The sequence below is a fragment of the Plutella xylostella genome, chromosome 23, assembly GCF_932276165.1.
Source record: "Plutella xylostella chromosome 23, ilPluXylo3.1, whole genome shotgun sequence".
NCBI classification, from domain to species: domain Eukaryota; kingdom Metazoa; phylum Arthropoda; class Insecta; order Lepidoptera; family Plutellidae; genus Plutella; species Plutella xylostella.
Window position 1 is genome coordinate 2,726,711 of NC_064003.1, and position 13,615 is coordinate 2,740,325.

The following is a 13,615-nucleotide window of genomic DNA, read 5'->3' on the forward strand; positions in this document are numbered from 1 at the left end:
ATTGTAAATTATACTTTAATTTAAAATGATCAATGCCCACTATGACCAGCGTCTTCGTTCATAGAGGTAGGTAGGCATATGCAGTTTTCTATAAAATGTAGTGAAAATAGGATAAAATAATTTGTAACGTTTTCTAAAAATAGGCTAAAATTGTATAAAATAAAATGATTTTAGACTAGGTACTAATTTCAATAAGAAGAATATTTTATGCCTTAGTGGCAGTATCTGTGACCAACCTTTGCCATTGAGTCAAAAGAAAAAAAAGTAATTACTTACGTCCTTTAATCTGTGGCGGTAAACTTTAACTTTTTAATTTAAAAATAAATTCTGTTGCTGGCGGGATGAATGCATGTGCATGTAAATTTTTAATTTAATTTCCGTTTCAGATCGAAAATGAATTGTTTATTTGTATTTGTACAGGTTATTTACAGCACTTAACAGTCACCAATTTAATTGCAATGGACTGGATTCATTGTAATAAATGTTATTCCCAATTGGAACCTGGAATCACTCTCCATTTAACATCATGTGGTCATATGTTTTGCAATAATTGCTTGGAAAATGGTAATTATATTCTCTTGGAATAAATAAATTATTAGTAAGCTTATTTCTTGTTCAATATTAAGTGCGGATATCCAATATTTATTTTTTAGGAGTTAAAGAAAGTACGTGCGTGGTTTGCAGACTTCCTTGTTCCGTAATGAAGCTGGTCCCAGATGTAAGTTTATTATATTACATATAGGTAAGTAAGTACCTAGGTATTTATTCTTATCTGCTATAATCCGTTTCTAGCATATGAAATAATTGTGCTTAATTAACGATTGAACTAATTAACCCCACGAGTTATTTTTAGATGAAACCAGAAATTCAGGATTACTTTACCGATCCCGAAGAAATAATAAAGAAGTCGTGTGAAGTACTACAATTTCAAAGGCAACATAGAAGACGGCTACTTTCGTATTTGCTGCAATCGGTAAATTACTTATATTAGATTAAGTACTTATGTATAAAGTTTTATTGTGCATCTGAGTGTTTTAGGCTAAAGGAAGATCTAACGCGAATTCTAAACAAAATGACATTTACGAAGTAATTAGTCCGAAAATTGTTGTCATAACAAGTTCGCGATAGGTAAAAAGGTTCGTAAACAAATTGCAAGAACTCAAGCATATTCAGTTATAATGTCATAAAATTAATACACATAGCCCTACCTACTTACCTACATACATATAGGTGTAATTTAAACTGAAACGTAACTTTTCAGACGAAAAAGTTTTACTCCGCTCGTAATGAGTTGAAGCGCATGACCGAAGTTTGTCAGAAACAGCACAAACAGCTGAAGGAATATCAGAAAATTGTGAAACATTTGGAGGCACAGCTGGCCGGACACACGAGTAGTGAGTTGTTTTAAACTGTTTTTTTATAAGTACAGGAGTAAAATCAAAGTGAGCTGTAACTATATGGGGAATATGCTGTCACGTCTGAAGGCTCTGTATGTTTCTGTAAGATAGTGAAAGTAGCAATTTTCATTCCCACTGGACCCTCCTCCCTCATGACCATTGAAATTACTTCGCTTTACTTACCTGCTGAAACAGACATGTCTAGATCTAGTGAACCATTAGTGAACAAAACTTCCGACTGTGATGTTTTGTTCTTAGGTATTTTAAAATTTCACGACGTTGAAAACTTCATTATGTAAGGAAGGAAGTACCTACTCTATATTATTCATTAATACCTAATTATTTTTCATTTTCCCTTTAAAATTTCGTAGTTAGGTGATTTTTTATGCATATTGCACATTTCAGAGCAAGTATCTCCGTTCAACATCCCGATATCCCCGAGCCAGACCAACCTGTCCCCGAGCTTCATGCAGTGCACGCCGCCCTACAAGAGACCCGCTAAATCAACGCCTTTTCAGGTTAGTTTTCTTTCAACTCCAATTTACTAGAGGAAGCCGAACGTCCACTGCCGGCTAAACTAACTTAGTCTCATAGTTGAGCCAGTTTTTCATACATAGTGCATAGTTTGCGGTTGACGCACATCGCACATGTATGAGAAACTGTCTCAACTATGCGAACTAACTTAGTTTAGCCGGCAGTGGACGTTCGGCTTTACAATAAAGTGTCTCAGGACTAAGTATTTTTTCGCGAATTTTCTAAAATCGCCGAACAAAAGTTGTAACTAGTCAAAACTAGTTTTGTCACTATCTTTCGGATGCTCACTTTAACTTGGGACACCCTGATATTATCAACCGTTGTCAGCTTTCCTTCACCTTCGCCATGGTTTAATGGTTTTCCATTGGGAAGTAGTGAAGTATAATCATGAGTGAAATATGGAGTACTTATAACCACAGCAGCTTTCCTATTTACTCTTCCACCACTTAGGGTTACGAAAAATTTATAGTATAAAGTGAATAGAAGACCGCTTTAAAAGCTAAAATAACTTAATATAATAATAATAGCTATAAAATGCATTTAAATCTATAAATACAGCGGTTTTTATATTTTAATATCTTCAAATGTGCCTAGCCTACATCTAAATATAAATTATTATCATTTACTTATACATTTATGTAGGTTGCTATCTCCCGTCGCGTATTTTCCTCTCCACTGGGCCAGAGGGAATTCCTTTTATCAAAAACCCCAGTTGTCTTTGATTATACGAAGACCTTCACCTATTATTATCTTTGTAATTAATATAATTATGATTATATTATGAGTGCCTAGTCTTTTGGGAGAAATTGGACGAATATTTCGTTAGAGTAATTAATAACTTACCTACAATTGAAAGCTATATATTAATGAAAAATGTTATGTACTTATATTCAATCATAGTTACATTATTATGTATGTTTGAATATTATTCTGTAGCAAATATGATTAGTTTCACATTTTTTCTATGTTTGAGACCACGTCTGGGCAAATATAGGTAGTTTTCGTATTTCAAATTCTAGTAGGTAAGTACATAATATTATGTACCTAAAGGAGGAGCTATCGTGCTGTAAAAACTATCTGTTCATGAAAATCTGTTCAGTAGTTGAAATATAATTTCATTGAAGTACTTATTTTAAGCAGGTTTTAATCTTATTGCATTTTGATTGGTTTATTACTACCTACCTACCTACTATTGAATATAGACTCGTTGTCTTTTGCACAATAATATTGTTAATAATGTATGTTTACATTATTACAGCCGTATCAGTCTAACCTGGTGACTCCGTCGCGGATAAGCAAGCAGAGGGCGACCGGCTCACTCAGCGCGCACAGCCAGGTATTTATTCATTATAAACTATGTACTTAAATAATACAGGTTGGAATAAAATTACATAGAGACAGAAACTTTGTAAAAGTTACGTACTAATGAGAGACGCATCACTGTGCTTTCTAAAGGTCTCACGTCGGTCACAAACCCTAGTTCAGCTCTACAGTGTGTCACCGGTAGGCTAAAAAACTTAAATTTGAAAGGTGAGAGCTTGAGAAGTCTATCCATATGGATAGGAACTTATTTTATAATAAAAGTACGTCATGTTTGTTACACTATTTATAACTCAAGAATGGCGAACCCATTTGTCTGAAAATTGGTAAGTATAAAAGTAGCTAAGAATCAGGAGAAGGACATAAAATACTTTTTATCCCATAGAATATTTTAAGGCAAAGCAGATATCGCGCGCCACAGCTAGTAATATTATTAAAGTAAAGGATAAAGTTAAATTTATGCTAAAACACTATTAAAGCATAGACGCCGAAGAACAAGTGTGAAGTTATAGGAAACAATCCATAAAGTTATTAAGTTGGCAACCACCGACATTGTAAACTCTTGAGTTAGTAGCGCTATGAGTTTACTAAGGTAACTTTGAGAGGTCGCATCAGAAACTGAACTCTATTGCTAAGGTGTTAAGAACGATAACTACTTGGTAAGTATCTAGGGTTATGCTATACATAGGTAGATAGCTGCACGCGTAGCACAGTATGGCGGTGACAAGATATAAATGACAGCTAGTTGCAACAAATTGTGTGATACCAGTTGTCCTCACAAACGCTAACATGGCCAACACGAAATAATCACTACAAGATGTGAGTTACAATTTTGACAGCGAGATTGGAAGATTTGTCTTATTTCCTAACATGGGTGTACCAATTTATCCACACATGTCTCAGTTTGACATTTGTTTAGGTAGCATTATATCACTCAAGTTCGAAGGTGGTGATAACATGTGACACAAATAATTATTTGTTTAGTTTTTGTTAATTTCATCCTTGCTCTACAAGAAGAGATGCAGGAAAGGAAAATTACTATAATACTTATAGGGAGGATGATCCGGGACTCTAATAACCCGTTGAAAATGCTTTAAAAACAACATTTGTCAAAACACACATCCTCTTTTTTATTTGACTAAAATTATACATGAAGTATATTACTTATATGTAGCGGTGTTAGCTCAGACGGGTAAGCGCCCGCCCCTCACGGAAGAAATGTGGATTCAAATCCTGTCGCTCACATGTGCTAAGAAGTTAGATAGATAGACATTAATTTGTTCCACTTAAACATTTGTACAGTTAAATTAAGAAATGTGTGTGTTGAAGCAGACCAAAAGGGAAGCAACTCAATGCATATGTTTGCCCTTAGGAACAAACCACTGATTTTCAGTTGTCTCCCATATACTTTAAGTTTGCCTATTCACGTCAAAGTATGTAGGTAATGAAGTGGCTAATTGAATAGTTTGAATGCTAAATGTGGAGTTCACGAAATGTAAATCATATACATTGAATAGGTCCGGCTCACCGGGCAGTCAGCGACTGATGCTATGATGACTGGTTGTCCTTTCACCACAGCGACAAACCATAGTCAGGCTTTATTATTTATCAACAACACACTAACTACAATGAAGTGGCTAATTGAATAGTTTGAATGTTATATGTGGAGTTCAAGGAATGTAAATCATATAAACTGTACATTTAATAAGTCCGGCACACCGGGCAGTCAGCGACTGATGCTAATCCTTTCTCCACAGCGACAAACCCTAGTCAGGCTTTATTATTTATCAACAACACACTAACTATAAAAAAATAAGTGGATATGCTAGCATGTACAACTAAATTAAATGGTTATAAAAATATAATATTTTCTTTAGGTAAGTAAAACATTTATTAAAATTTTAATTAATAAATTATAAAAAGTATACTATTTCACACACCATAAAAGCATATTAGGTATTCTAGGTGATCAACTATCACAGTAATCAGTCTGAACTTGGCTTATATCAGTCATCAAATAGGTCTCATAGTATGTATGCCAAGTTTTTCAACTTTTTCAGTTCGGTGCCGCTCCGGTTCATTGTATCACTACAAGGTTGCTGATGTCATCTGACCATCTTCAGGTGGTTTCTGCCAACAAGAGCTCTCCAACCGTGTCTAGGCCATCATTTTCTGACCGGTTTTGACCATCTTCCGTCTTGCCTACGAGCCAATTTCAATGTTCTGTAACAAACAAAAATGTTTCATTAGATTTTAGTTATACTTATGAACTAAGATTATGACTCTTATTGTCATCTTCATCATCATAGCCCATCACGTCCTCACTGCTGGGGTACGGGTTTCCTTCCAATGAATGGCCTAGTTGACGAAGTACTGCCAAGTGAAAAAAGTTTTTTGAGTTGTTTTGTGTGCATGTGCCCAATTATAATAACATGTGACTGGTACTGGCACTTACCTACTGTTTTTTCCTTCCATTGATTATATAAATATTATTCAGTCAGGCCGTGGGACAAGCATCGTAGATGATATTCTGTTGCGTCCGTCAGGATCCTGCCCGAGCTTTTGTCTCAAGGCCTTCTAGCTCCTGGGGCCGGGTAAACGGTGGGTGGGTCATCAGTCAGGTGGCATGCTGTTTTGTTCTTCGTCTCATGGAGCCGGTGCATAGAAATCGTCTGCCGAAGAACTCCCAAGGAATCTGATCGTGCTTGGTCGGGAGCAAGCTCGATCGTATATTATTTCATGTGACGATGTCCAAGAAACTCAAGAAAGTAGTTAATGAGCCAATATGAGTCCATGGGGTAGCGCAATGCAAAAATGCAATGGTAATATTACCAAAATATTTCACTCAAACGCACCAAACAGCGAAAATTTTCTTCAAATTTGACGTTTGGTGACATTTAAATTGTCAAAAAACCATAGACAATACAAACAAGAGCCACAAATGAGGGATTTTCAAAAAAAAGAACGAATGAAATACATATTTCCACAGAGCAGAAAAGTTTCAGTGTCACTGTGGCTTATATCCAATCACACAAATAAAATGAGTCCCGTGTACACCCTATGCTAACATTTAAGACTGATATCAAAAAGTGACTCAATTTAATCAGTCACTTCACATGTTGTCTTATTATGGCCATACTAGCCGTGCTGCTATGTATAAAATAATAGTCTGGATAGTTTTCAGTTAGGAAACAGTAAGTTATGTAAACTTATGCAAAATCACGTAGCGAAGTTTGTTTGATCCATCGTAGCCGTAATGTAAATATTTTAAGCAGAATTATGTCATGATTTAATTTTGTAATGCTAACTGGATTATTTGTAAGATTTTATGAGCCCTTGGTCTTATAGATAATATTATTATAGACACAGAGAAACATAGACATTCTTATAATTATGTATGTAATGTTCATGAACAATTTGACATTAGAAGCTAAACGTATATTGTTAAACCTACATTAGGAAAATTTAAGATAAAATTTTAATGAAAAATGAAGATGACTTCATTGTATAAACCACCTACATTTAACCCACCTTTTCAGAGCGAGGCCCTACCCAATACCCTTTCAGCTGAAACAAAACCCTTTTGTACGTATTCAATTACAGGCGTAAGTACAATAATGTGCGCCCCACACAATAATACATTTTGTTTATTATTGTAAGCGTTTGCCCAAATCCAATACGTAATTTGGTTCGTATTTGCGAACAAACAGAGTTTTTACGCTACATCGGCGAAGCTCAATATTGTTTCTTGTCAGCTTGTCACAAACAGCCTGTATTGTCCATTTAGGGAGGTGATACCGCTATTTCTACGTAGTTCTGATGAAAATAAATCGGCAATGTAGGTAATTGGAATCAATCTAAGCGGAAAGCTATGGATCGCATCCAGTGGCGTGCTTTGGGATAGGCCTACGTCCAGCAGTGGACTGCTATATGGATGATAATGATGATGATGAATGGGAATCAATCTATTTAGCTATAGCTTAAAAATGGTATACATATATTTATTTATTTAACTGGAACACCAGCAGCTCAACCAACTAACATTAATTATGGAACCGTAATTAAAAATATAATTTCGTTGACGAGCCTCTCGTTTCAGTGTTAACATAGCGCTATAGTGCATGGCACCTACTCAAGTTCAGCTTAACCATAGACTAACTTAGTATATGGTTAACCAGAACTATTGAGACTTAAATTCATACCTAAGTACCTCTGAAAGTATTGTTAATCGAACTGAAACAAAAATGTACAAACTTACTCATTACCCATTCCTAATACTCTGACTACGACAATGTTTTTTAGTACTGTTGGTAGCACTGCTTCACGGTATTACCTCCGTACATAAAGGAAGATTGTACCCACTCTGTTGTGTCGGTTTGTTTCTGTTATTGGTCATATCGCCAATAGGGGCTCATGTAGACTTCCCCTCGTTTTTGTTTGAGGCAGTGAGTAGGCAGTAAAGGATAAAAAACGATACGGTTGTTACCTTTTGTAAAATAGTACTAACCTGAAAGTTAACTTCAGAAAACTTAGTAAGAGAGGCGGTTTTGGCTGGATGGGTTTGTTCTTGGGAAGAATTCCATATCTAATTGCTGAAATTTAGAAAGTTTTGAGTTTTTCGACATAAGTACCTACAACGACACGTTATGTTACGACTACTTGCTTTTAATAGCTTTCATGCGGAACTTGTGAATCTTGTGATTCAAAATTCATTTTACTTTAGAAGGGGGTGACTCTTCAATCTTGATTGTGGGTGACATGGTAAAATTGAATAGTAATGCTGTTTTCACATTGTCCAATCGAGTCAGGAATTATGTAATACAGACCGGCCATTATTATAATAGTGCCTGCACTTACCGAATTGCCATACATCAAACAATAACCAGTGCCTAAACATCTTTCCATTGCAGAGGTCCAACACTTCGGGTAGAATAACCTCGACGGTGGGCACCCCGCCCACTCCGGACTCGGCTGGGTACACGCATTTTATAAAGAACCTCTAAATAATGGTATTTCCGAACGCTGCCTTGCTGGCGACGCTAAGCGAATTCCATTTTTGAAAATACTTTTTAATTTTCTCCTTTTCGTTTCTAAAGACAGATGTTATAGTAACTGCTAAGGTCCAAAAACATTTGCATTATTTTCTAATTGAAAACTGAAAATCAGCCTTCATTACTTGATGACTGAAACAATTTATTTAGTTTTAGTACCTATATGTAAAGATAGGTACTTCTTCGTATAGACTTTGTTGCTGAAATCTTAAAACTAGCAAACTAGAATCGTGTTTTCCATCGATTTTCTTTTTATTATAGATATGCTTATTATGAATACAACTTCTAAACTAACGTTATTTTGAAGGAGCCGAATAAGTATTTATCATCAGAAAATTATGAAACATAATAATTACGAAAACTTACATTAATTTTGCAATGATTTTCCCATCTAGGTCGTTTGTAAGAAGCGAGTCGGGCTACTTTTCCAACAGTCCTCTTCTCACTTCATCGTCCCCTGGCGTAGTTTACTGCAACGGAATTCACAGCAGAGAAAGAAAATGCTCCTTGAAAAGTACCAAGCATGTGAAAAGTCTGCTACAGTTATGATTTATTATATAAGTTTGTTTTTGTGTGTTCATTTTGTTCGATTCTTTTAAACTGCTTGTGCATGTTTTCTTAAAGTTATAATGTATCTAGTATGTAAGTGAATTGTTTCTTAGATTTTTCAATAAATTGCTTTTTGTGTGTACTAAATGGGTGTCTTTCAATTTTCTATCAGTGATTGTGAGGATGTAGTGTTTCTTATGGCCAATGCTGGGAGTCGAACCCAGTACCTATCGATCGCTTTTCATTACCTATTATTAAATTATGTAACCTGTAAGTTACAGGTTACTTCCATTATTTAATAATTACTTATACCGTAAGTTACAGCCTGTTACGGTATAAGTAATGTGGAACAGTTTACGTGATACCTACTTACTAATATTTAATCTAATTCAAAGGACGTAATAAAGAAAACACCGCATCATGTATAAAACGTGTTATAAAATTCCAAACAGATCAGCAACAGTTATCAGTAGGTCATCAATGTATGCCGAGGACGCCTCCCTTGTTTTGCTGGAAGCCTCCGCTAGCCTCCTGATGACCGTGCACCGAGTGGGCTCCCAGGTTGTTGTATTTCTCCAGTTGTTCTGCACCCCCTTTGTAGTCCTTTTGCAGGAATTCTCCCTGTGAGAAATATGATGGGTTAGGTTTGTTACGCATTTTATTTTATAGTAAAACCTGCGATGCTTGCATATAGCTTGTTTTGCTTAGAATGTGTGCTATGGGTATGTAACAATCTGGAACTACAATGTAACTAAATAGCAACATAATATCTCATTGCACTAATATGGTCATCTAAGTTTAATATAAAACTGTGCAACGAATACACATACCTATACTAATACAATACCCATAGCTTTTTGCGATTCTTTTACTTTAAATTGTTTATCAATAAAATCGTTTCAGGAATATTTCGCAAGGTAGTTGGCCGAGAATGTCAAAATAGTCCTAGTAGGAACCATCTAAATACCGTATGCATAAAAAATATTACAACAAAATTCTCACCTTATTAGCCTTAGTATCGTCGAACTGTTGCGCGGACACATGGTGCCCCTCCTTCCCTTGCGCGTTGGCATCCAGCACCTTCTCCTCATGAGCACCCTTGAACCCTTGCTGAGCATTCTCCCCAAACGAGCCAGCATTCTGCCCAGCCACCTTGTGATCAGCCTCGTCATGAGCTTCGTCGTAGAAGGTCTCAGATTTCTCCTCTTCGTTCTTGCTGCTTGAAGATTTGAAGCCCTTGCTCACGTGCCCTTTCTTGTGGCTTTTGGCTTTTTTGTGCACTTCCTCGTTTGCACCTGTTTGGGGGGAAACGGATGAGCTAATGAGCTTTGCTTTGCAGGAGGATATAACAACATAAGGGCGATAAATAATAGGTAGCCGAAGACAACGATCTTTGTACTAATAATATCTAATACAATTTTTCACATAACATAATATATTATAAATATATATCAGATTTCGTTTCGGAATCAGGGAAAGAAAAAAAATACAGCTTCTTTTAATTTAGCCTACAATTAGGTAATTTTATTGAGTAAGCTTTTATTTATCTGACATCAAAACTTTGGGAAGTTAAGCTAAATCGCACGAAGTCCACCTTGTGCATATCAATTATTAAGAGTTACTAATAATTTTATATTAGTAGGTAGGGCAGGATAATTGCTAGAATAACTTACCATGTTTGTCGAATTTCTGTCCTCCTTCATAGAACTTTTCATCGCCTGCTGCCTTTTTCTTGGCTTCCTCGTCTTTGTAAAAGCTGGAGTCTCCCTTTTCACCCTTGGCCGCAGCAGCAGCCGCTTGGAACCCTTGCTGATCATGCTTGATCTCCTCTTCAGCTTTCTTCTCTATTTTCTCCACATTTTGATCAGCACCTTTCTTCTGGGCTTCGTCGTAGGCTTTTTTGTCTACGTAGCCACCGCCAACTTGTTGATTGATTAACTGCGGGTTGTACAGAAGGCCACCTCCAAGACCCCCGAGACCAATGTTGCCGACGCCCAGTCCAGCGTATCCAGGGTGGATAAGGCCGATACCGCCATTGCCGATGCCTACACCCCCTACGCCACCGAGTCCTATTCCACCCACTCCAGCGCCCCCAACACCTCCTACTCCCACACCTCCGACTCCCCCTAAACCTCCAGCCCCGATACCACCAAGGCCCCCTAAACCGAGCCCCAATCCTTGACCAAGTCCAATGTTCCCAATGCCGCCATATCCACCAAGGCCGATCCCCTGTCCGATGCCACCAACCCCAGTGTTCAGGATCGTTGACGCCGCTCCTTGAATCTCTTCGTCGGGGTAGTCTACACTTTCTTCTACCTCGTAAGAGTTGGAAAGCGGCAGTCCGGATCTTGCATCGGCTCCGATCGCATCCAGGCGTTCCTTCACGTAGTCGTAAGGAGTCTTCTCATCAGACAACTCCACTTTATGGAAAGCACTTTGAATCTCCCCCGTGGCGACCGCCGCCAGGGCAAACACCGCAAACACTGAACACATTGTGTAATATTCACGATCGTTCTAAGACTGTTAGCATTTCTGCAATGCAACAAGGTTTTATAGTTCAGCTAAATTCAGTGGAACGCAATTGTTTTTGTCAATGCTGTGATAGTTTTCGCGGGTCTACGACTGCGTGTCAGGTCGTTTCCTTCCTGTGGTATTGTTTTAACTGGTCCTAATGAGAACGACACTTCTATAATACTCGTAGTACAAAGGTGGTAGACAGACCTTGCTTTCCAGTTCATTGGGTTGGGTTGGCCTTACGCAATGGCCGAGCATTGGGTGACACGTTTTCACGCGGTTTAAAGAATTTGGGTTACGAGAGAGCCTTTTGGGATTCCAGAGTTCGTTTACCCATACCTATACAAGGATACGAATTCATCATTTAAGAGACCATCTTACCATACTTATATACCCTATAGATAGATAATTTATTTGTTTACAAAACTCCTACGGTACCTATGTAAAAATACCGTTGTTTTGTGATTCATAAAGGTTGCTTTTTAATAAAAGTTCTTTCTTAAAATATATATTTATGTGGAGGTATATATTATTCAGACGTGTTCCTTTTGTTTGTGTTATTTTATTTGTTTGTAGAGTTTCTTTGAACTGTTACCTACGAGTTTGGTTCGGCAACATTTATAAAGGTGATATTAATTTTATTTAGGTACTTACTGAAATTTAAGATAGGTAAGTACCTACTTGTTTCGATACCTAGAGATAGGTACTTAGGTAAAGTTAGGGTACTTACTTAACATTTTGATGACTGATCAGAAAGTCGCAATATTAATAATTAGAGTCCGATTAAAAGGTCATCGCCGTAGCTATGAATAATTTTATGAGGTAGGTACGTTATTAGAAGTTATAGGTAACCTTGGGTTAGTTTGGCAATTTCACGTCATTGTTTTCTTAAAACTGACGAAAATATGTGTCGAGGGCTAGCGGAAAGGTTATTTGTTTATATTCAACCTAAAGTGAGTCACTTTATTATCAAAAAACCAATCAATCTTTGCAATAACCATTGCTTACCGTTTGAGGAACATGCGTATAGCCTGTAGAAGATAGGATATCAGAAAAAGGGTCGTTATTTAAAAATATATATGTACCTATCGGTACGTAGGTAACTATTAGGTACATTGATTAGTGTAGTTATGTAGGTTGTTAGGTAAGGTGAGGAATCATCAGAATTAATCTCCCAAATAAATGGATTTAGTAATAGGTTTAGTAGGTACATTAAGTAATATTTGACTATAAAGTTGTCAATAATAACATTAATACATGATAAAGGTTATTTACACGTAGTATTTTACAACTGCTTGTCGCTATAATATTTGTTTCAATGACTGACAGCCGTATACGACAGTTCGAGCAATATCACAAAAACACCCGGCTGCTACTACTGATAGTGCAGGCACTTCGACCGAATGTCCGCCCCCCACTAGAACATACACACAGACCTAGGTACAGATAGATAACTTACGTGAGCTTAACAAAAGCTTTTTTAACTTTTCCTTGAAACATTTAACAAATTTTACAACACACAAACATGTTCGTAACAACAAAAGCTTTTGGAGGCATATAAAAGGTTCCTTTGAGGGCTTCTCTTCTTTATAACATATATACTTACGCACTCATTATGCATACGGACTCGCAATGGCGAAAACGTTAGTGATTCGTAAAACTCATGAATACTTACTTTATTTTTACGAGCTAGGAACTTTTAATACTGGTTCTGTGTAAATTTAGTTATGAGGAACATAAACAAAACACTTGGTTACCTATCTACTTATTTGCTCCACATAATGATACATATAGAATAATATTACTTAGTAATTTTATTGTAAGTAACTAAAGATATTCTCCACTAGACAAATGTTAAATTTAATTAATTGTTGAATTTCTCTATCTACCTTTTGATCAGGTGAAACAATCTTCAAATGAGATTGCTGGTAATTTACCTAATTAGATTGTTCCAGTCCCACCCTGCTAGTTGTGCCACTGACCTAGTTTAAACAATTGTTTATTAAAACTTAACTTATACAGGATATAATGTATCATGAATGTGGTATAGTGATCCGAAACGGGGTGACTAAGTTTGTCATTATAGATCACTATTGTTTTACGACATTATAACCACCAAGAAAAAAATCACTTTATAAAACCCTGTATAAATATTAGCTGCGAAAGATTGCGTAGAAACTTATAGGAAGCCATATTATAAGTTTATTTACTAAGTTTTGCAAATAAATAAGCAGTTTTTAGCTTTGTGAA

General features: G+C 36.5%; 2 protein-coding genes and 1 long non-coding RNA gene across 5 annotated transcripts; 1 reads left to right on the plus strand and 2 right to left on the minus strand.

Moving 5' to 3' along the window:
* Positions 1-180: 180 nt before the first annotated feature.
* LOC105384725 (probable E3 SUMO-protein ligase RNF212) lies at positions 181-8,997 on the plus strand. Of its 3 annotated transcripts, none has more exons than XM_038113613.2 (8): positions 181-564; positions 654-718; positions 854-973; positions 1,262-1,394; positions 1,803-1,915; positions 3,190-3,267; positions 8,162-8,226; positions 8,698-8,997. In XM_038113613.2, the coding sequence occupies exons 1-8, from the start codon at positions 459-461 to the stop codon at positions 8,849-8,851; spliced, it is 834 nt and encodes a 277-aa protein (XP_037969541.2). In that variant the 5' UTR covers positions 181-458; the 3' UTR covers positions 8,852-8,997. The 3 variants fall into 3 exon arrangements, with proteins under 3 accessions (XP_037969541.2, XP_037969544.2, XP_037969545.2); XM_038113616.2 differs by having other exon boundaries at positions 183-564; positions 8,162-8,260; positions 8,698-8,831; XM_038113617.2 differs by having other exon boundaries at positions 549-564; positions 654-742.
* Positions 5,343-6,405, minus strand: LOC125490400. The gene is made up of 2 exons (XR_007267658.1): positions 5,707-6,405; positions 5,343-5,474 (listed from the first exon to the last, which is right to left on the minus strand). It is a non-coding gene; the product is annotated as an uncharacterized LOC125490400 (long non-coding RNA).
* A 283-nt stretch (positions 8,998-9,280) lies between the features above and the next one.
* On the minus strand, positions 9,281-11,538 carry LOC105393946. Its single transcript, XM_038113609.2, has 3 exons — positions 10,525-11,538; positions 9,854-10,146; positions 9,281-9,472 (listed from the first exon to the last, which is right to left on the minus strand). Exons 1-3 carry the CDS (start codon positions 11,342-11,344, stop codon positions 9,329-9,331), a joined length of 1,257 nt encoding a protein of 418 aa, XP_037969537.2. The 5' UTR covers positions 11,345-11,538; the 3' UTR covers positions 9,281-9,328.
* Positions 11,539-13,615: the final 2,077 nt, after the last annotated feature.